The 22,157-nt window shown below is 41.5% G+C and overlaps 1 protein-coding gene across 2 annotated transcripts in view; it reads left to right on the forward strand.

Annotated features, from left to right (window-relative positions):
- The window catches only part of SPIRE1 (spire type actin nucleation factor 1), a 186,314-nt gene that overhangs the window by 139,507 nt on the left and 24,650 nt on the right, over window positions 1–22,157 (forward strand). For both annotated transcript variants that reach the window (XM_090039639.1, XM_090039640.1), the window contains exons 7-9: window positions 1,670–1,756; window positions 2,405–2,534; window positions 20,727–20,896. In XM_090039639.1, coding sequence (XP_089895765.1) covers window positions 1,670–1,756; window positions 2,405–2,534; window positions 20,727–20,896 — 387 coding nt within the window. The remainder of the gene's footprint in view (window positions 1–1,669; window positions 1,757–2,404; window positions 2,535–20,726; window positions 20,897–22,157) is intronic.

Here is a 22,157-nt window from a genome sequence, read left to right on the forward strand (position 1 = left end):
TGTGCCATCCAGGGGGCTCTGCCTATTGTGGGCCATGAGTGTCCTGAGAGCCCATTGCCTGCTGCTGCTGCCACTGGCAGTAGAGGCTATGCGCCATGGGGGGCAAGGGGTATGTGGTAGGGGAGGCCCACACTTCCCCCACAAACCCGACACCCCCTACACAAACTCTCACCCCCCACACCTCCTACACACACCTACATACCCCATAAAACCCCCACAAACACGTGCACACACCCCTCCTCAAAGGCCACACCCACCCACATATACACCCATACCCCCACAGACCACACCCCCCACATACCACATACTAACCCACACACACATCCACAGTCCCCCACAAAACCCATCCACACCCCACACAAATCCCATACCCCCCTTACACACACAATATACAAGAGTAAGACTTTATTTTGAGCTATTATGCAATCACCTCTATATACACTATGCAAATGCATGTAAATCAGGACAAAACTATTTTTTAAAATAAAATTAAAATATGTCCTAGTAGATATTTGATTCATAGTATATGATTTCTTTTCTGGTTCTGAGATGGCAAACCCCCCCCCCCCCTCCCCCCCCCCGAGGATTGCTTTTGGGGGGCAAGGGGTAGGACTTCTCATCCCCAGATGGTGTTCTGGGCAGGGCACCTGTCAAGGGGTGGGGCTACCCTTGTGGCCCTTGGGAGCTCACCAAAAGTCATTAAGGTGCCCTCCAGGCAAAATAATTGCCCATCCCTGATCTAAAAGAATGAGAAAGGACACTTGATCTTTTCCTGTTTCCAGAAACAGATCTTTAGTCAATGGGACTAGCACAGTCTGAGTGCCCATACCCAAATCAGAAACCACATGTAAAAGGGCTCATGAAAATATCAGGAATCTATGTAATGCCTGAGTTGCCTCATCACAACCTTCTTGATAACCTTCCTGGAAAACAGAATATTAGAGCAGTGATCATCAACCAGAGTGCTGCAGCTCCCTGGGGTTCCATGAGGTTCCTTTAAGGATGTCATTGGATGCCACACAAGTATCATATCACACTTAAGTGTGCAAACACCCACACAGTTTACAAGGTAGGAATCCATAGTGTCAAAAATATTCTGACCTGTTGTGGTCTTTCTGAGTTCCTTGCACCAGAAAAACAGGTTATTTTTCTGTAGTCAAGAGATGAGTGAAAGCTAGGAGTGGCATTTTCTGAAGGGTGCTTTGAGTCTAACAAGGTTAAGAACCACTGTATTGGAGACAGCATAATAATTTGCTAAGTTATCAGCATCACAAGTTGTTCTCTTGGATTCAAATAGTTGGCTAAGAGCTGTTTGCATCTTGTCCTCCAAAACAGGGCATTGACAAACTTCTGCAGTAATGAACCCTCTGTTCTCCTGCAAGCCCTGATTTCACCACTAAATCCCAAGTATTAGTAATTAACATTACTGTGATTGCATTCATTCTACATCTGCTTATAAAATTAAAATGCTCTTATATGCAGCATTTCTTTTCTATATCCTGCATACAGATTATCACTTTTTTCAGAGCTGATGACACATTTTAGAATATGTTTGTGTCAAAACTCTAAAGGCTCCCCCCTCTGGATGTTAAGTATGTTCATCTGATTTCATTTGAGAGCACAAATTTGAATGGAGAGCATAAAACATGTTTCATTTTCCTTCTTTCAGGTCAACGGTGATATTCCACCTCGATTAAAAAAGAGTGCTCATGAAATAATCCTGGATTTTATCCGATCACGACCTCCATTAAACCCTGTATGTAATCCAATATGTTTCTTCCTAATGAAAGTATGGCTTTTAAAATGTGCTTGTGGTCAGAGAATAGTTGTGATTTCTTTTGTTTTAAAATGATGCTGTAGCAAAAATATGTGTGTGCTGCACCACAAATGTTGTCTTGTATGTATAAAACAAGGTCTGTGTAAGAAGATCGTTGTAAAACCATGGCACCTTTACATTAATATTAGTGCCATATCTGCATGCAACTATGTTGTCTCAGAGCAGTGATTCTCAACTAGAGTGCACCCAGGGGTGCTGTGAGATGCTTTTGAGGGTGCTGCACAATATTAGCACTGTTTGGTGTACAAATATGATGTACACAAGACCAGAAATTTCAAATAGAAATCCATAGCATCAAAAACATTCTGGCTGTTGCATTCTTTGCAATAGAAAAAATGTTCGAAGAAAGCCTAAGAGCTGGCATTTTCCGAGGTGTGCCTTTAATTTAAAAACATTGAGAACCACTGTCTTAGAGGCTTTCAAAATTATCCTTCCAATATTCTGGTTGTCTTTTAAATGAATGCATGTAAAATCACTTCAAGATAATCTGCTGCTTAAAAGGACACTTATGGAATCACTTCCAGGGAGTAATGTTTTGCGTTAATAGTCACTGTTTTAATTCCAAAGGCTTCTGCAAGAAAACTGAAACCAACCCCACCTCGACCACGCAGTCTCCATGAAAGGATATTAGAGGAAATCAAGGCAGAAAGAAAGCTGCGTCCTGTCTCACCAGATGAGGTCAGGCGTAGCAGGCTAGGTGAGTGTATTGTTCATATTAGCACCTGTCTTGGGCATCAGTGCTCATATAAAAGTGACCCATGTAGGCAACAGTATTATTAATCTCTGCAGAGTGCTAAAATAGAGGCAGCGGATCTTCCAAGCTTTCCTAGGACCGTATGGCTTTTCCAATATGTTCAAATCGTTATTTCCGTGCTTTAAGAAGATGACACTGTATAATTCAGCCTGATCTCTGTAGGTTTCTGATGTCATAAATAGACTAATTTAATTGCCATTACATTTATTGTTTGGTAGAGGAAATTCCATTAAATTGGCTCATAGATGTGAACAGAAGCTTGTTTTCCTAATATGCAGTAAGATGTACTTCTTAGATCTGATCTTAACTCATTTTATTCTCTGTATTTTTTGCTGTCAACTTCATTAGTCTCTTTATTCTTTAGTGATTATTTGTTTTTATTTATGTTTTGCTGAAATTTAAAGATAAGAGTATTGCATCAGTTGGGATGTACAATTGTGCTTCATTCTATTAGCTATGGAGTGGGACCCTCTGTAATCATGTGTATGACTTATGAATTAGTGACTGATTAAGATTTACATAACAAAGTGTTTAGCTTCTACAGTACATAAATAATGATTAGTTGCCTATTATGAGGGACCTACTTAATTCATACTTTTGTGGAAACTACAGGAAATCTGAGATTGTCCATGAAACCCACAAAATCACCAAAAAAACTTAATAAAAATAAAATACTGGCTCCCCAGCAAAAGACAGCAGTCCTTGCTGACCCAGCACATAAGGGGTGGGGGGAGGCAATTGACTCTATCTGGCCTGTTTGATCCAGCACCCAGGGGGGTGGTGCTGGACAGAGCAGGCAAGCAGGGTCTCCATGGAGACCGTTTGGGACTCCCACACACAAGATGTGCTTGGCCATGCAGATGGTATGGGGCCATAGGTGGACAGGGAGCAGTGTTGGAGTGGAACGAGCAAGCCAAAGCCAGGATTGTGGGAGGGTTATACCATGGGGCTGGGGCCAAAGCCTGGGGCAGAGTCATGATCTGCTCTTTGCACTTCCCTGCCCATGGAACCGGCACCCGTCACAGGGATGTGCAGGGAACAGATCCGATCCTATCCTAGCCCCATTCTGTCTGCCCTGCCAAGTGAGCCCTGCCCACAGGGGCTCCAAGCTAGTCTCCATAGAGACCCCCTGACATGCTCCACTTGGTGCCCGTGGTGGTGGGTACGGGGTGGACTGGCAATGGCAGCTGGCCAGAGTGAGCCATCATGGTGGGGGCTGCCAGGATGTCAAGTCTGGCTGCCACACCACTCCTGTCCTGCTGTGTGGCTGGGACAATGGAATAGGCCACACACACTACAGCCCAGGCTGCCCCCTGTGCCTAACCAAGGGACCTACCACAGGCCGGACAGAATCTCTTGGTGGGCCATATCTAGCTCATGGGCCATAATTTGTCCTCCCCTGTATTACGAAGTAATAGAAACATCGCATTTTTCAGCAATCACCATTCAAGACTATTAAACTAATGTAAAGCCTGACAGCTAAAGAGGTTGTAAATGCCCTACTCTGTCTTTCATTTTCTTTTCTTAAAATATTTACCTATCACAAGGAAGTTTTGTGAGCTATATTTGTGCAGAGGAAGCCTGATGAAGAGGCAAAGAAACAAACTACAATTGCAGTTCTGTTTTAACAGGATATGTGTGCATAGTTGTTTAGAAGTGAATGCAATTAGGGTGTAATCAGTAGTGATTACTACCGTATTTATTTAGATACAAGACAAGGTTTTTCCCTCAAATAAGTATGGAGGAAACAAGCCCCTCATTTTATATTCTCACATAAGGAAATCTCATTAAATACATTGTTTGTCATTAAACTGGTGCCAAAAGCAGTATGTGCTCAGTAATGGAAACCAACTATGATAAAACGTAGCCAATACTGAACATGACTCTAAAACACGTGGTCCATATTATGCAAACATCCTAATGGAAACTTACAACAAGGATGGGTTGATGCAACCCATCTGAACAAGACGTACGATAGTGCCCAGCATACTCAGTCTCCCTTAGCACCAGCTCTTTTTCAGGTCATGGTGAGTCACTACATTGAATATATTTCAACTTCCTCTTCACACCCACAACTGAGCTGCACCTTTCTTTCTCATTTCCAGTGATTCCTATTTCTTCACCAGCTTTAAATATTTGGTAAACATCACCAAACAGGGCCTCAAACACTTCACCCAGAATCCCTCTTTCACCTCATCTCTCAGCCTGTCACTATGATTATTGTGGTCCTGAACCCCATGAGGTGGAGCCAGACCAGATTTATAGGCAGATGAAGCACAGGGCAATTTTTGGAGCATCCGAGGACTTGTGACAAGAGCACATGGTTCCAGTCATGAATGGGGAGACGGGTAATTAGCACATGGATATTTTGTGGAGGGTATACTGATCACTGCTTAGCTGTGGGTTCACCATGCCTTGAAACACTGTTGACTATGCTGGGGTACAGTCCAGTAAACTACATGGTAAATTATAAGCCTTTTGGCTTTGGACTAAACTCATGCATAAAGGCGGCTTCCATAGTTGCAGAGGAAAACCGCTTTCTCGGCAAGAGGTAGTACGTTGACCTAAGTAAGGCATCATCTCCCGCTTTCTCTTCCAGTGGGAAGATCTTGGCTATATGCCCACTTTATGGAAATGAGAGACTTCTCCTCAGCTTGCTCCTGTGGCCATACAATTGAGGGCAAGTGAAAGTTGGGGGCATCCAAACCCCAAGTCTCCGGGCTTGGGCCCACACGTAGGATGCCTGCCAAAGGATTTGGAAGCATCTGAAGCCCCAGGCAGGGGTAGAAGATATTTGCTGGTAGAAGGGCCACATATAGTTTTTGAATGACTCATGGATTTGGAATTGATTTCTCGTATTTGGTTTGGAACATGAAAATTTTACTTTAAAAAAATTGTACTATATATAAGTAGGTATGAAAGCACTGCTTCAGAGTGTTTTTATGGAGTAGCTGTGCAGTTTCAAAAAAGGTCAAAAGGTAAAGCTTGCAGCAGTTTCAAAAAAGATAAAATCCATTCATTATGGATGAATCAAGTCTGTGAGAATCTGTAGTAATTTCTCTATATGCAAATTCATAGAGTTATGTTTATGTCAGAGTCAGTATTTTCAAACGTGTCCCTCATTTCCACATCCTCAGGGAGAGCAGGGATGGAGAAAGTGCTGCAGGGGGAAGACATTGCAGGGGGAAGGTAGGGAAGGAGTTGCAGGGGGAAGAAGATCCGAGTGAGGGGTAGCGGACAAGGTAGAGGATCTGATTCTCTCCCCTCCCTCCTCCCCGCCCCCCACATTTATTTTCCCTGCTGTAACTGGGTGCCATCGACTCAAAACTTCTAGGAAACGTCCGCGGAGATTTTCAGGGACACATTTTTTGGGACCTCAAATGCCCATCTTTGGTTCCAGGAGGTCAGAACAGGGTTTAACAAATTCAAGGCCAACCTCCAATAATTATATGCCTGGAAAATTACAACAAATTTATAAGTTTTCCATATATAGAATGTCATAATTGGTGGGTCATGTTATATTCAGAATTGTCTTATAGTCAAGTAAATACACTATATTGGTAAAGTTTGGGTACCATTTGAACAACAGGATGTTCTTAGCAGTGATTTTTGTGGACCATCTGGATCCTATTTGGGATTTGATTTATGGTTGACAGACCTCCTAGGTGTTTATTTTTTCAGACTTACTTTTTTCTATTTGAAAGCCTGAAAGCTCAGCAGAATCGTGAGAGGTTTTATTTTCACTGCTTCAGTATGTAAACATTTAACTTTTAATGTATACAGTGTTCTTTGTCTCAGAACTGTACTGTGTCCTTACAGAGGGAGCAAGTTCACACCTTTAGATCAAATCAGAATTTTAAAGATAGATTTTTAAATTCCAAAAGCAATTCCAAATTTCAGACCATTAGTACCTAGATTTTGGGGTGAGGGACTTGGATTCAATATAAAAGTGCTCCAGTAACTACTTTTCAAATTAAAAAGTAGTTTTTAATTTTTGGAACCATGGCTATCTTCTTCCAGCTTTTTAGAACTTTTTGAGAGATGAATGGGTGATGTTTTAGAGTTTATTTAAAAAACTAGAAAAGTTTTGCTGAAACAGCTATACAAATGTTTATTTGTCACCAGCATAAAGACCGGAAAAATACCTTTTGACTCGTTTAGAGGGAGTTGCTTCTTATTTTGAAGTATGCCATTTTTTTCCTTTTTTTTTCCAATGACACTGACAAACTATTTGAAATCTTTGTATTTTCTTAGGAGCAAAATTCACTTATATACGATAGAATTGGGATGAGAAAATGGCTAGTACATTTAGAAAGCTAGAAATGGATCAGGCTTACAGATAAGTGTTGCATGTAATTTAGTAATGAAATAATAAGGTAATAAGGTTTAGGATTTATAATCTAAATGGAAGAACAGAGAAGGGAGAGATGAGTATGGCTAATCCAGTTAAATCATCAAGGTGGATGTCTTTGATAATACCATAACAGTGAAAATAGAAAAGGTCTTGAGAGGAATCCAATTAAAGAACAAGGTATATTGTACAACTCCAGTTGTTATTCTGTTTCCACCACTGGTTGCAATATGTCAATTAATTTCTACAACCAGACTATAACTAATTCTAGATAGGAAATGTGCAATAAAAGAATGACAAATACAACTGAGTGGCTTAAGCTAACAAGTCTAAATAAAATGTCAGGAAAAGAGAGGCTTAGAAAGTATTTATTTTTAATTAAAAGGGTGGGTTTATTTTTTACATGAACAAGTGGAGCTAATGTAGCCTTGGGAGGAACCAGGTCTTCCCTTCTATGTTTTGTTTTACAGAGATTTGCTTTATTTTAAATTTGGGATTGGGAACTCCCAGCAAAAAATTAATTAAAATACATGTCTCTTAATTAAGAGTGAACATAATTTGAATATATAGTATTTAGGGGTTCTTTCTGTAACTAGTATAACATCTGGTTTGTTTACTCTTGAACCTGAAGCGCTTCTGCTCCCACGTTTCTTGGCTCTGGCTCAAGCACCTACTGTATATTACTGTCACTGACTCCCATTAATGAGCCCTTTTTAACATCAGTTAGCTTAAAGGGTATATGTTTGCCAGATCCATTTATGACAACCTGCATTTTTAACAAATTGACAAATTAAGCAAGCAAGTAGGTGCAGATTATGTTGCTTAGCTGGTATGTTTATTTTTTCTCCTTTTGATTATTCATAATGTTGGGGCTGACTGGCTTGATTACTCTTACAGTTAAAGTATAAGTATTTGTGTTGCAAATCACAATGAATTTGGTCTCATCCTCATTTCTAATGAATGTTAGATAATGTACCAATTTAGTACAATTGGTAATTCATGTTTGAGATTGGAGCCAGATATATATTTTTGTCAAAAATAAATGCACTAACCAAGCTGTGTTTAAGTGTGGCAGACCACGTGCTTGTAACAAGACAGATGTCTCATTTCATTAGTCATATGAACTTTCCAGGCCCAATGAACCTTTGACTTCTTAATTTAAACATAACTGTCAAGGAGAGGATAGTGTAGAAGAAATCAGACTTCGTGTTGTGGTTGAATCAGAACTGCCAGAGCCAGCCAGCCTTTATTTAGGGCTATACTGGGATCACAGGGAGAATTCCATACAGCAAGGGGAATCACCCACTTGTCTGTTTCAAAGGATTTCTCAAACTCTGTAAGCTTACAGGCGTATTTATACTTAAGACAGAGAGAGAGAAAAAAAATATGACCTTGGAAAATAAATCACTGATCTGACCCACACAGACATACAGGCAGTTTACGTAAAGAAAAAGAAACATCGTGCTTATAGGAACGGTTATCAGTTTCTGGTTCTCAGAGAAAAAAAACAAACCTAACATCCATACACAGGGTAATATATCAAGACAAAAACAAGGCATGCAGGATTTTCTTATCTTAGCTGAAATACGCAGTATCAGCACCTCTGGTCTCTGTCTCTTTTCTTAGTCAAGTTAGGGGCCTGGTTAAATTTATTTCCACAATAGTATATATTTAAGTGTAAGGCAAACTAAAAGACCATGATTTAGTCATTTCCCATTTGTTAGGTTTTCATCTTTTTTTTTTTTTTTTAAGGGGCTAGTGACTAAACTTGGTTTGAATGCCTCTCTTTATTAGTTTAATTATAATCATGGGAGATTAAGCTTCCAAAAATTACAAATCTTTCTTTTGGGTCACTGAAACTTGTGTGAATATGGCTTTGTACCTTTTACTTTTTTTTTTCTGTCAGTTATGATTTGTCATTTGTAAATGTTATTTTAGATAAAAACTTTAACTTCTGGTTTTCAAGATATTTATTTCTTAAGTTGGATTTTGGTTTTATTGTATTCCAGAAATGGTGTTCTACAGCTATGTATTTGCACATTCCACTGATGCTGTTCACACTTGCATCTTTTCCACAGTAAAGAAAAAAGCGTCTCTGACACATTTTGGATTTATGCTAAACTGTGCACTGGAATCCAAAATTATTTAAATGGAGCTAATCTTTTCTTTTTGTTACTTCTCTGTTTTCCTAATAGCTGAATTATTTTCTTGTTGTTTTTTTCTTTTTTTCCAGCAATGCGGCCACTTAGCATGTCTTACAGTTTTGACTTGTCAGGTAAAAGGTGCTAACACACCTGACGTGGTTATTGTGGTTATTGTGCAATTTGTCCCATCCATTTGTTTGTTTAACTCTCATCTAAGAAAAACTTGAAGTGATTCTTCCAAGCAATGGTCAGTGAAAGTAGATTAAACTAGATTAAAATCTACAGTTCTGCTATGAAAAAGGATATGAATGTATGGAGAGCTGTTTGTCACCCAGCACTTAGTTTAGTGAAAAGTAAGATGATCCACAGCTAACCTGCAAATCTGGGAAAAGAACCTTGAGCATGATGTTCTCTTTAATCCTGATTTGCTCATTATTTATTAAATCCAGGTCTTATCTTTCCCCCTCCCTCAAAATTGGACTTTTAGTATTGAGGTTACCAGCAAATATACATACCGTAGAATGTTAAGCTGAATCTCTAGAACAGTGATTCCCAACTAGGGTATGGAGGAGATAAGTGAGGTGTGAGGAAATAAGCTGATAAATGCAGGCTCAGGCTTGTCCCTGTCTGGACAATCCCCCAGACCCAGGACCAGGCCTCTAGCCACGAAAATAATCACTGCAATATCTATATTTAGTTTTCAAAATTGGGTGGCACTCAGTTCACAAAAATTACAGAGGGGTGCCTCGATTCCAAAAAAAAAAAAAAGTTTGAGAACCACTGCACTACAGAGTCACTATGTGATTTGATCATCTTTCACAGTGTTTTTGAGGGTATCCAAAAGGAACTATTAACATGTCTAAAAATATGTCTTTGATTAACATTGTATATATACATACATTACATACAAACCCACGCACATATTCACACAATGAATCGGTGTGCATTGATATAATATGTGCAGATCTAATTACATTTATCAGTAGTCCTCTGATGAGGGAGGAACACATTACTTTTAGCTGTGTTGGAAGTTTTGCAAGCTTCTTTCACATGTTCAAAGAAGCTTCAAAGCATTAAAATCCAAATGACAGCTTTAAAATTTCTAACGCTACCATGGGACCTCGCTCCTGAGCCACCATTTTGACATTTTAAATTTATTTTTAATGTATCAATGTGCTTCTAATTCTTTGTGGACTCCCTTCCCCTGAAGACGAAGGCTCAGTGGTCAGATGTGGAACATTTAAAGCTCCTGATGAGGATGCAGGATTTTTCTCAGAGAAGAGTCAGCAAGCTATCTTCCATCTGTGGTAGTCCAACTCTGCTGAAGCACTTAGCTGACGTATGGAATGGGAATCCATCAGATGGTTAGATTTCTCTAGTGTATTTTTTTTTAATGTATAAGCAGTAATAGACTATAGGTGCCTGAAGTCATATTGGACGCTCTCATAGCACAGGCATATGATGAAGTATGAAATGTGAAGACCTTTATTTACAGAAGGAGGCCAGGTAGTTTTCTTTTAACTCACCTAATTTAATAAAATACATTGTTACAATTTGCTGGTGATTTTTGACCTGTATGTTTATATAGGATGCCTGCCTAATTGTTCCTTATGGCTTCTCTGTAGGGAAGTTAATGCAGTCATCTGGAGTTTGAAGTTACTGGGTACTAGCTACACTGCACATATGCCTCACACCTAGTGGCACCCAACCTTTTAGCCCTACTGGCTGGATGGACAGTACCAAGTTTTATGGGCCAAATCTGGCAAGAGGGCCTGATCTGGTGTGCAGAGCAGGCGCAGCTGGGGCCCAATCCATCCACATGGCATCATTTTGTGGTGGTCACGATCCGGCTGCTGGGGTGCTTAGAAATTTGATAGCAGGGGAGAGGTGGCCATGTTAGTTACCATTACTCCTGTGCCATGAAATGTCCAAACCACGGGAAGCCCCACAGACCAGTTGCCATGGCCCCGTGGGCTGGATTTGGGGTTGAGCACCCTGGTTGTGTCTATTCTGAATGCAGAGTAGCTCAAGCACTAGATCCACACCCTAGGTAACTGTGACCTAACTTCCTTGTGCATACAAGCTCTGAGATTCCTTCTATCCTAGTATCAGTGTGCCACTTTATCCCTTTGCATTTCCAGCCTTCCATTTCCCTATTTTTCTGAAGATTTTTTTTTCAAGGAATGGTGTAATGTGGCCCAGTGCTTCTAATAGAGCAGCAAAAGTTAGAGTGAGCAAAAGATTACTTCCTCAATACGTATGTTAAGGGCTCTGTTTTACCTTGAAATTCTTTGCTGGTAAGATTAGGATAAACCAGTTACATTTTTATTTTTCAATACTTCTGTTATTTCAAGACAGAGCTGACTGACCTGCAAGTATAAGGGTGTGGGTACATGAGTGAGTTACCCCAAAGTAAGCAATGCTGTGAATTTAAGAGCATATCAGCTGTGCTGTGATAACTTACTATATGAACACTCCTATTCCACAGGAAATTTGAGGTAGTTTATTCCTTAGTGAATCTGTGGTGTCTAAAAAAGCAAAATATAAGAATACCTGTACTGATTAGTGAAGGGAGGATCTGTTCCATGTATGTGCACCCAGGTATACTCTTGCTCTTCAGAACTACTGTTCATGGCTCTGAGACATTATTTCTAGTTCATGTTAAATCAAACAATATTCTTCATAACCAACCCTTCATAAATTTGACAACTTATTACCATAGTAATCTGGGTAAGCTGCTTCACAGCAACCCTAGTTATTACACTTTGCCTAGATTTGACCTTTCTGACTGACCAGTGAAGAATTCTTCCTGTTTTTTTTTAATCCATTTGCTGAATGTCCTTTTTTAAAAGTCATGTGAAGCATACACAGAGATGTTTTATTGCTTGTGATCCAAACTTGCCTTTGCAAGTAAATTCAGGGGTTATTAAATCAGCCTTCTAGGTAGAGGTGAGACAACAAATGAGCAACACAAAATGAAGTAAATATTTGTGGGTGCATATAAATCACAGATAGGCAGTTTTGCTTAATTTTATTGAAACTTTTGCTTTATTCTTTATTTTGAGTGACAGGTTACATTTCTTGCCATTTTGTAATTATTACGTTCACAGTTACCTGTTTTATTTTCAGTGCTGTCTGTTCAACTGAAATTGTCATAAAAGTGCAAACTTGCTGGAGAACAGAACCTTCCACTAAAGCAGAAGGCTGAAGGACAGATGCCTGGGATTGAGACAGCTGCTTTGTGCTGTTTTGGTGGTCAAAGCAACTGTAAAGGCAGCTTAATCAGCTGATTCCCCTTTCATGAGGGAAAGTCCTCCTGGGGTTAAGCCAGTGTAGTTGGTATACCATAATGCCTATCTCATGCCACCTCCCTCTTAGCTATTGATGCAGGGAACATTCTTGGAGACAGTGGTACACAGGAGTTGCCAATCCCTGTGGTTCTTAGTAGGCAGAATGAAGTCATAAACACCCAGATGGAAATTAAAGCAGTCTTCAAGGGGTATATGGTATATGCCAGATGTTAGGAGAGTCCTTAATCCTTAGTAGTTTAAGAGAAGTAGTATAGTAGCTTAAAGTAATTTTGCTTTCTTGGATACCTGTTGAACACACAGATGTACAAAGTTAAATGTTTGTTATTTTCCAAAATTGCTGTGGTCTACCTTAATGGGATATGTCTTTCTGGCCCCTTCCCAGAAAAATACTGAGTATCTTCTGCTTCCATTGATCTTACAGATCATATGACTATTATAAAAATGTCTTGGTAAAGGCACAGATATCTGTTAACTGTACTGCCACTGTAATAAGCGTGGCACAAATCTTTGAAAGAGTTTTCTCAGTATGCCAATTAGTTCCCTAAGTTAAATATGTAAGCAAGTCTATTCAAATGAACACCACATCTCTGTACTTGTTACTCAATATATATTATTTTCCAAGTATTCTAATATTGTAACTAATGGAGAAATCCAAGTAGCCTATTTTCTTCTCTACTGGCTCTTTAACATATTGTGAAAAACTTAAGGCAAAGCAGCCTATTTTACAACAGCAGTCAAGTCTGGGTTTTCATGTACTAAAGAGAGTTGGTTAGAACACAGGTTGCATATGGTTATATAATCACTTAGGCTTGCATCTGTCATCTACATGAATTTTTCTTATTTACATATAAAATAGGAAATTAAGTCACACTCACTTTATTGCTATCACCCTCCAATAAGCTACGGGCACAAAAATGCCAACCTAGGAGAGTTAAAATGGTGATATTAAAATCATTTAAAATATGGCGTATGAAACAGAATGAGCAAACACAGCATTTTCTCTGGCTTTCATACGGTGTGTAGTATATATGATAGCTCACATAACTTTCTTTCTGTAAAAACCAGAAGCATTCTTCCTATTGCACAGCTAATGCTCACTCTGAAAAACTGACTCTGGGAATGGATACTGCTTGACCCTGTTTGTCTTGCAAAAAACAGTTTGCTGCATCTGCAGCTTGTCAGGACAGCAGTTGAATCACCTCAGTTCAGACAGCCTACAGCTAGTTGGGCCCTTTTATTAAGTATGATGAGTATTTTCTTATGAACTTAATTCCTTTTTAGATTTTGTGAATTATGTGCGAACAAAAGAGAATTTTCTTCAGATACATTAATTATAAGTAAGTATCCAGGTATGGACAAATGTGCATTTGGAGCTGTTTCAAAAGGGAGAAGGAACTCTTACTCAGAACTATGCAGTGACTATTACATGCTAATGCAGGGGTGAGTGATTACTTGGGCCCAGGAGCCACATACCAAGTTTTGATGAGCTGCTGTGAGCTGTATAAGCCCCCAGTCGTGCCCAGACAATTCACCAAAACTCTCTATGTAGGATGGGGTCATAGGCAGTCAGGGAGTGGTGTTCAGCAGCTGGATAGGCAATCTGCTCCTTGCATGCCCCTGCCCTGAGGGTGTAGTGTGGGGGGCATGTTCACATGTGTGGGGGTGGGGTACTGCTTGGGCATTAGGTCCTGGGAGCTGGCTGAGGGTGGTGAGCAAGGGGCGGGGGGGATGGCAGAACTTGTCCAGGTAGTGCAGTCTTGCACTCCGCGTGGGGCCAAGCCCCACTGGCTGTCACCTGGGACAGCCTGTGACACGCTCCCATTCATGCCTGCTGGCCCCACCCTGCCCACCATGCACAGCTTACTAGCTGGACCTGTCTTGGTACAGCATTTCCCCTCACTTCCAGCAGCAGCTGCTCCTGCTCAGTGACCTAGACAGATTGGAGGATTGGGCCAAAAGGAATCTCATGAGGTTCAACAGGGACAAATGGAAAGTTCTGCACTTAAGATGGAACAATCCTATGTACCGGTATGGGCTGGGGGCTGATCGGCTGGGCAGCAGCTCTGCAGAAAAGGACCTAGTGGTTACAGTGGACAATAAACTGAATATGAGCCAACAGTGTGCCCTTGTTGGCAAGAAGGCTAATGACATACTGGGCTGTATTGGTAGGAGTGTGGCCAGCAGGTTAAGGGAAGTGATTATTCCCCTCTATTCAGGATGTCAGTGAGGCCACATCTGGAGTACTATGTTCAGTTTTGGGCCCCCACTACAGAAAGGATGTGGACAAGTTGGAGAGAGTCCAGCGGAGGCCAGCAAAAATCGTTTAGGGGCTAGGGGACATGACTTATGAGGAGATGCTGTGGGAACTGGGCTTTACTCTAGAAGAGAAGACTGAGAGGGGATTTAATAGCAGCCTTCAACTACCTAAAGGGGGATTCAAAAAAGGATGGAGCTAGACTGTTCTCATTGGTGAAAGATGCAAGGAGGAATATGTTGAGCAAGGAACAATGATCTCAAGTTGCAGCAAGGGAAGTTTAGATTAGATATTAGGAAGAATTTTCTCACTAGGAGACTAGTAAAACACTGTACCAGGTTACCCAGAGAAGTTGTGGTTTTTAAGACCTGGCTAGACAAACCTTGGCTGGGATGATATAGTTGGTGATGGTCCTGCTTTGAGCAGGAGGTTGGACTAGATAGCATCCTGAGGCTTCTTCCAACCCTAATTTTCCATGATTCTGTGTGCTGTGGCCAGTGAGCACGGGCAGGAGCACGGGCCAGGCCAGGCTCAGCCCCATGTGGAGTTTGGTCGGGGCAGCCATGGGCCAGATCCAGTCATTTGGCAAATGCCCTCTGTGGGCTGGATCCAATCAGCTGGTAGGCTACATTCAGCCCACAGGCCATGTTTTACTGACCCCTGTTTTAATGGGTATGTGTGCCAAAGCTGGGAGAGAGATAGATGTAGCAAAAGTCCCAACTTTAGCACTGCTTCATCCAGGGTTAAATTCGGAGCAGTTTTGCTACGTTTTCATCGCTCACAGCTTGCGCAGGCATAATAACCATTAGAACGCAACAGCTGCTCTACACCCCCAATTAGCATCTGTCCTGAAATATTCTGCTCTTGCAGCAGTGCCAAATGTACATTTGCCCATATCTTCAGTCTACTGGTTGTTTGTGAACTGTTCTTTTGACTGCTTTGACATTACTTTTGTCAATGTGCTTTTAATCACCCAACGATAATGTTTGTGCTTCCTGGTTAGATTACTGAAATCTTTTCAAGGAGACTAGCGCAGGGATCGGCAACCCCTGGCATGCATACCAATGAGGCACATAAAGGCACTGGATTTGGCACATGCATCATAAGGCAGACAGTGGGGAAGGGGCTGGACCTGCACTCCCACAAGAAGGATCGGGTCCCTTGCAGCTCTCCCAGTGTCCTCCTGGAGGCATGCTTGCACCTGCTGCCAGCAACAAGCTGGGATGGGATTCCACAGACCCTGGTGAAGCTGCCGGCATCTCCCTGCTGCCTGCAGTGAGCAGCCCAGGATCCATGGAGGTGGTAGGGCCCTGCCCTAGCAGGCAGCCAGGAAACTGCAAACAGCTGAACTGGGGGCTGCAGAGCCCCAGTCCAGCTTGTCACTGGTGACGGGTGCATGCACATCTGGGGTGGACAGCAGGGGAGCCGCAAGTGGCCTGATCCTTGTTGTGGCAGCACAGCCCAGGCCTTTCCCTGCCATTTGCCCTGAAGCATATGTGTACCTGCCACCAACAACAAGCTAGGCCAGGGCTCTGCAGGGCCCTGGTGCAACCGCTTGCACCTCCTGGCTGCATGCCACAGCTGACCTGGTCTCTGGGCAGGCCCCTGCTGCCCACCAGAGAGCTCAGGCTGCTCACAGCAGGTGGCAGGGAGGCTGCAAGCAGCTGCACTGGGATCTGTGGAGACTCGGCATGGCTCATTGCTAGTGGCAAGTGCACGCATACGTTGGGGCAGGCAGTGGAGTAGGGGCCCGTGTTGTACTGTCACAGGATTGAGCCCTCACGGCTCCCCCGTGGCATGCCAACATCTTCCGAGTAGGGGTTGCAGGTGTTTTTGCCACTCTGTCCAAGAATGTTGCCAACCCCTGGACTAGCAGATAGCGTCCAGTGAGCAACCAGTAACACATTTTTGGTTTTGATTTGATTTCTGGGCAAATTATTTGTGCTAAAATCTCTTAAACGTCATAGGATTAATTGCCCCCCCTCCCCCCCCCCCAAATAAATTTCCGGCAGTTGTCCAAATATTAGTAAATGGCCAGTAGTCTCTCCACACAAATCATAGTAAACTGAATTCAGTCTGTTTATTCACTAACCTATTTTGCTAATTAACCTAGTTTTGTTCATTTCCATTTTTTTCTTTTGTTTAATCCTTCATATGTGCCAACATTTTTCCCATAGATGACGGTACCATACTAAGGAGTTTTTCAAAACAAATATATTATGTCCCAGTACCAAAGCTTCACTTGTAGTTCAGAGTAGTAAACCTATGAATGCTCTTAAGCAAAATATTTGAATACTTCCCACAGTGTAGTGGTTTAGGTTTCCTATGCTTTATGAGGCTCCATGAACTTATGTGCAGTTGACAGGAAAACTTCCACATTTCCTTAACTACAGTTAAAGGGATGAATTTAGTTTGGGAAATTCTGAGGTTCCCCAGGACTGGTAGCAGAAATATATTTTCTACTGATCTTACAAAGTAGGGGTGAGTGGATACCAGGAGAATATTGTGTAATCGATGTGCATCAGCCAGAAACCAGAAATATCTCCCGCAGATCCAATATTCCCATAAGCAAAACTACAGAAGACTAAAAAGAAGGGTTAAAAGGTTATAAGGTCTTTAATAGGTGGCTCATGGTAGGGAAACACTTGGAACCAGTGATAATATTGCAATATTCAAATCTATGAGCTTGGAGCATCATGATGCAAATAGTCACGTTTTCTCACATTTCCACTTGCCGGTATATTTATAGAGGTATCACACCATACCTTATTCTCTCTCCTCTTTTCATAGATCCTGCATTTAATAATCTGACCAGCTTTTAAAAATATGTAACTAAGTGATTGTTGTTTAAGTGAAATTCTGTTGCGTTGAGAGCGATGGGGCTCTTTAGCCTGGAAAAGCACAGGCTCAGGGGTGATCTGATGGCCACCTATAAGTTTATCGGGGTGACCACCAGTTTCTGGGACCCAAGGGATGACGAGGTCGAATGGTTATAAACTACTGCAAGACCATTTCAGGCTGGACATAAGGAAGAATTTCTTTACTGTCCGAGCCCCCAAGGTCTGGAACAGCCTGCCATCGGAGGTGGTTCAAGCATGTACACTGAACACCTTCAAGAGTAAATTGGATGCTTATCTTGCTGGGATCCTATTACCCCAGCGGACTTCCTGCCCTTCGGGCAGGGGGCTGGACTCAATGATTTTCTGAGGTCCCTTCCAGCCCTAATGTCTGTGAAATCTATGAGGGTGTTTTAAAATGGGTATACTTTTGTAACTGAGGCCTTGTCTACACCATCCAATTTTATCTACCAGTGTAACTGCACCAATTCATTCTCCTAATAAAGACGCATTTAACATCAGTGTTTAAAAAGGATGGTCCAGTGTACGTAGGGCTAACTTGGGATTTGGGAAACTTTGCCTCACAGAGTTCTGTGCTACATTGGGTTAAGTGACTAATCCAATGGTTCTCAACCTTTTTAGGCATAAGGCACCCCCGATAGACTCAGTGCACCCTCCAGAAAATGCTAGTTCTTACTTTTCACTTGTTTTTTGACTATAGAAAAATAGTAGATCAATTCTTGTTGCAGAAAACTTAGACCACAAAAGGTCAGAATGGTTTTTAACATTATGGATTTATATTTGAAATAGAAATACCTAATGCAGGAGGCATATGATCCCACTAGGGGAAATGCCTTGCTGGACGTGGTGTTAGCTACAGGGGATGACTTGGTGGGGAATAAAAAGTAGATATCATCTATCTAGACTTTAAGAACACCTTCAATACAGTATTACATTCTGTTCTTGTAAATAAACTGACAGTCTATGATGTAGATGATAACACAGTCAGGTGGTTGACAAATTGGCTTAGGGGTCACATGCAGAGAGTGGTGGTGGTGGTCAATATTGACCTGGAAAGATGTGGGCATTGGAGTCCCACAAGGCTCAGTCCTTGGACTGGTGCTATTCAATATGTGTTCATCAGTGACTTGGACAAGGGCATGGAGAGCACCCTGTCCAAGTTCACAGATGGTATCAGATTATGGGGCAGTGTTAATACACCAGGTGGTAGGGAACAGATCCAGGCAGATCTGGACAGGTTGGAAAAATGGGCAGAACAAAATAGGATGCAGTTCAGCAAAGACAAGTGCAAAGTGCTGCATCTGGCAAAAAGAACCACCAGCACACTTATAAGCTGGGAGATGACCTTCTCAGCAGCACAGCCCAGGAAAGGGATCTTGGAGTCATAGTTGACTCCAAGATGAACATGAGTCATCAGTGTGGCAAAGTGATCAACAAGGCTAACTGCACTTTATCATCCATTAGCAGATGTATGACGAACAGGTCCAGGGGATGCTTCCCTTCTATGTGGCACTGGGTAGACTGCAGCTGGAGTACTGCGTCAAGTTTTGGGCAGTGCACCTCAAGAGGATTGTGGAGAATCTTGAGAGGGTTCAGAGGAGGGCGATTCATATGGTCAGAGACCTGCAGGCAAGGCCCTATGAAGAGAGACTGAGGGGCCTAGATCTCTTCAGCCTTCGCAAGTGATATTGTGACTGCCTATAAATTCATCAGGAGAAGGCAGCAGGGAATAGGAGATGCTCTGTTTACTAAGGCATCCCCTGAAGTAACTAGGTACAATGGCCACAAATTGACAGAGAGCAGATTTAGGCTGGACATTAGGAAGAACTTCTTCACAGTAAGAGTTGCCAGAATCCGAAATGGGCTTCCAAGGGAGGTGGTGCTCTTCCTTACCCTGGGGATCTTCAAGAGGAGACTCGACAGGCACCTAGCTGGGGTTGTCTGACCCTAGCACACTTTCCTGCCCAGGGCAGGGGTTGGATTTGATGACCTTCTGAGGTTCCTTCCGACCCTATGAATCTATGAAGTATCTGTGTTTACCTTGTGAATTGTGTAGGCATTGGCACACCTAACAGTGCTATTAACGCTCAGCAAGGATTGCATGGCTATGAGACACTGGTTGAGAATCACTTGACTGATGAGACTTCTACTATACCACAGTTCCCCATCTTTGAAATGGGAATACTCCATGACATGATCTGTGGTTAGAAGGAAGGGAGTCATATAACTATGTATTACAGGAAGGCCAGATGCTTAGGCCAACATGTAAATCTGGTATACAGTTTTCCTCAAAAGTCTTTTACTTTCACATATGGTCAGAATGAGGACTGGAAGGGGAGTTATTTATCAAACCATCTTCCCTCAAATATATTTTTTAATTTATCATTTTGAAACTCCTCATTTTCTCTGTTCATTTACCAAAACAAAAATAAATGTCAAAACCTCCTCCTCCCTCCCTTATTATGTTCAAAACTAAGGTGTCATCTGTAGGTTTGGACTGAACAGAGCAGACCTGCTTATATTATATGGCTTCATTTTGATCTTAGGTTGGAGAAAAATCCAGGATAATTTTATTGCGCTCAGTGGAATTATGCCCATGTAAAACCTGTGTAGATGAAAATGGAATCAGGCTTCATGTCTCCACTGCTACATGCAAAATGAGACCAAAGATGCACATTTTTATACAAACTAAAACGTAAACATGAAATTGTTCACATTTTAGACAGGCTCCTGTTGTTTAACTCATTGTCATTGTTGATTTGTATATGGAAAAAGAAAGGGTAAGTTTACCCTCACTTGGGACAGTTCGTGTATGTATTGTGTGAACATGCCAATATAGAATAGTCTCAGTGTTCACTGAGGATCCACTTGTCTGGCTTAGGTGGGGCATTTCTGTTCCTTGGCTTGTGATATAGAAGCTAATTGTAGAAAATAATGAAATGGAGGCATTTTTATTTAAGAAGTAGAAAGAAAGTTGCAAAGTGAACTACTGTTTTCTTGCACTTCTTTCATTTCTTTACATCATGTCTGCACCACATGCTATGGCTTGTAATTTTCTAAGCTATGTAAAATTACTACACCTATGACTATCACAAAACAGTAGTTCTCTGTATGTGCTGCATTGGCAGTAAAATCTGAAAGGAGCATTGCAAGTTGATTCCTCAAATACATATCCCTGCCAAAATCAAAATTCCAATCCTTCTGTTTCTTTTGTCAGATGTATCCACTCCAGAGTCTTCAAGAAAATTAGCAGATAGCTCCATAGTGAATGGTGGCTTGACACCCCAAGGAAAGCTGAAAGGTCTTGGCACTACCCAAGTGACAGGGCAGCGAAAGAGACTCCTTAAAGCCCCTACCTTAGCTGAACTGGACAGTTCAGATTCAGAGGTAAGACATTTTTGTGCTCGGCTTACTTTCAGAATTTAACTGCTGTTTGATGGACAAAATAATCTGAGTTCATGAATTCATAGGTGGTGGTGGCCATTGCTGTTGACTTTAAGTTATAATGAGGACTGGATCACAGTATTGCCAATTCCCGAAAATTCAGCCTCCCCAGATGCCTTAAATATGATTTAAACTTTTTGGCCTTTTATCTACTTCTTTAATTCCCAGTATATGCTAACACTATGTGTATGTAATGCCATGGTTGGCAATTCTGTAAATATGTTGAAAATAACATGATGTTGGCTCCCATGTAGAAGTTCTTGTGCTGTACTCTGAACCCATAGTAAGGGCTTATTTCTGGGCTGTCTGGAAGAGCTTATGAGTAAGGGCAGAGTAGATAAAGGAATACTGAAGTGATGTGGGAGCTGCATCTGCGACCCATCAAATTGTTGTATGTGAGGGCTGTCAAACTTCCTTTAAATTGGAATGGCTTTGAATCCAGCTAACTCAGCCAGAGACCCGATGAGCTATAGGAAAAAAAGTTATGTAGATCATTATCAAAACCATAAGGAGTAATGACGATATATTCTGGAGAAGGGAGACAGGCTAAATCACCTGTATGTTGCTCTGTCTGTTAAATACTCTTTGCGGTTTTTAATAAGATACCTCCCACTGACCAAATACTAATGCTAAAAAAGGAAGAATGAGCCAAGTATTACCATGACATCCAAATTCATTTCTAAATATATCATCAGCAGGGTCTGGACCCACAAACTACAAACCATCAGTACAGATTTTTCACTTAAGTTGTGCAAGTATTTTGTAAAGAAAATGCTCTAGTGCTTACTATGGGGATCAACCTGGAAAGATTTATAAGGCAGGTTACACAGCCATTTGTATGGCAGCAGTAGAATGATGAATCCTTAATTTTTATGCCTGTTTTGGGACCACAGTCTGTTGCTGAGGTTAAGGAAGCATAGCTGCATGTAACTGTGTTGTGGGTCATCTGGTACCTGTTTGGATGTAAAAGTATGAGTTTCTTATCACTTATACTAAGAACCAAGTCTATTAGTCTAAAGGCAACCTCAGTCAAGCTGTTATAAACCTCTTTTTTGGTCTAGGTTTTAAATGGTGACAGGATCTCTTTATATTAGTGGGAGTTATACAGGTGATAATTTGACATGTTCATGTTGAAAGCCAGTGCAACCAAATGGATGAGACTTGGGCTGTATTTCCAGCTTGGCCTGAAGTATAACTTCTCATC

The sequence above is a fragment of the Crocodylus siamensis genome, chromosome 3 (genome assembly GCF_052110815.1).
Source record: "Crocodylus siamensis isolate JL-2025a chromosome 3, ASM5211081v1, whole genome shotgun sequence".
Classification (NCBI taxonomy): domain Eukaryota; kingdom Metazoa; phylum Chordata; order Crocodylia; family Crocodylidae; genus Crocodylus; species Crocodylus siamensis.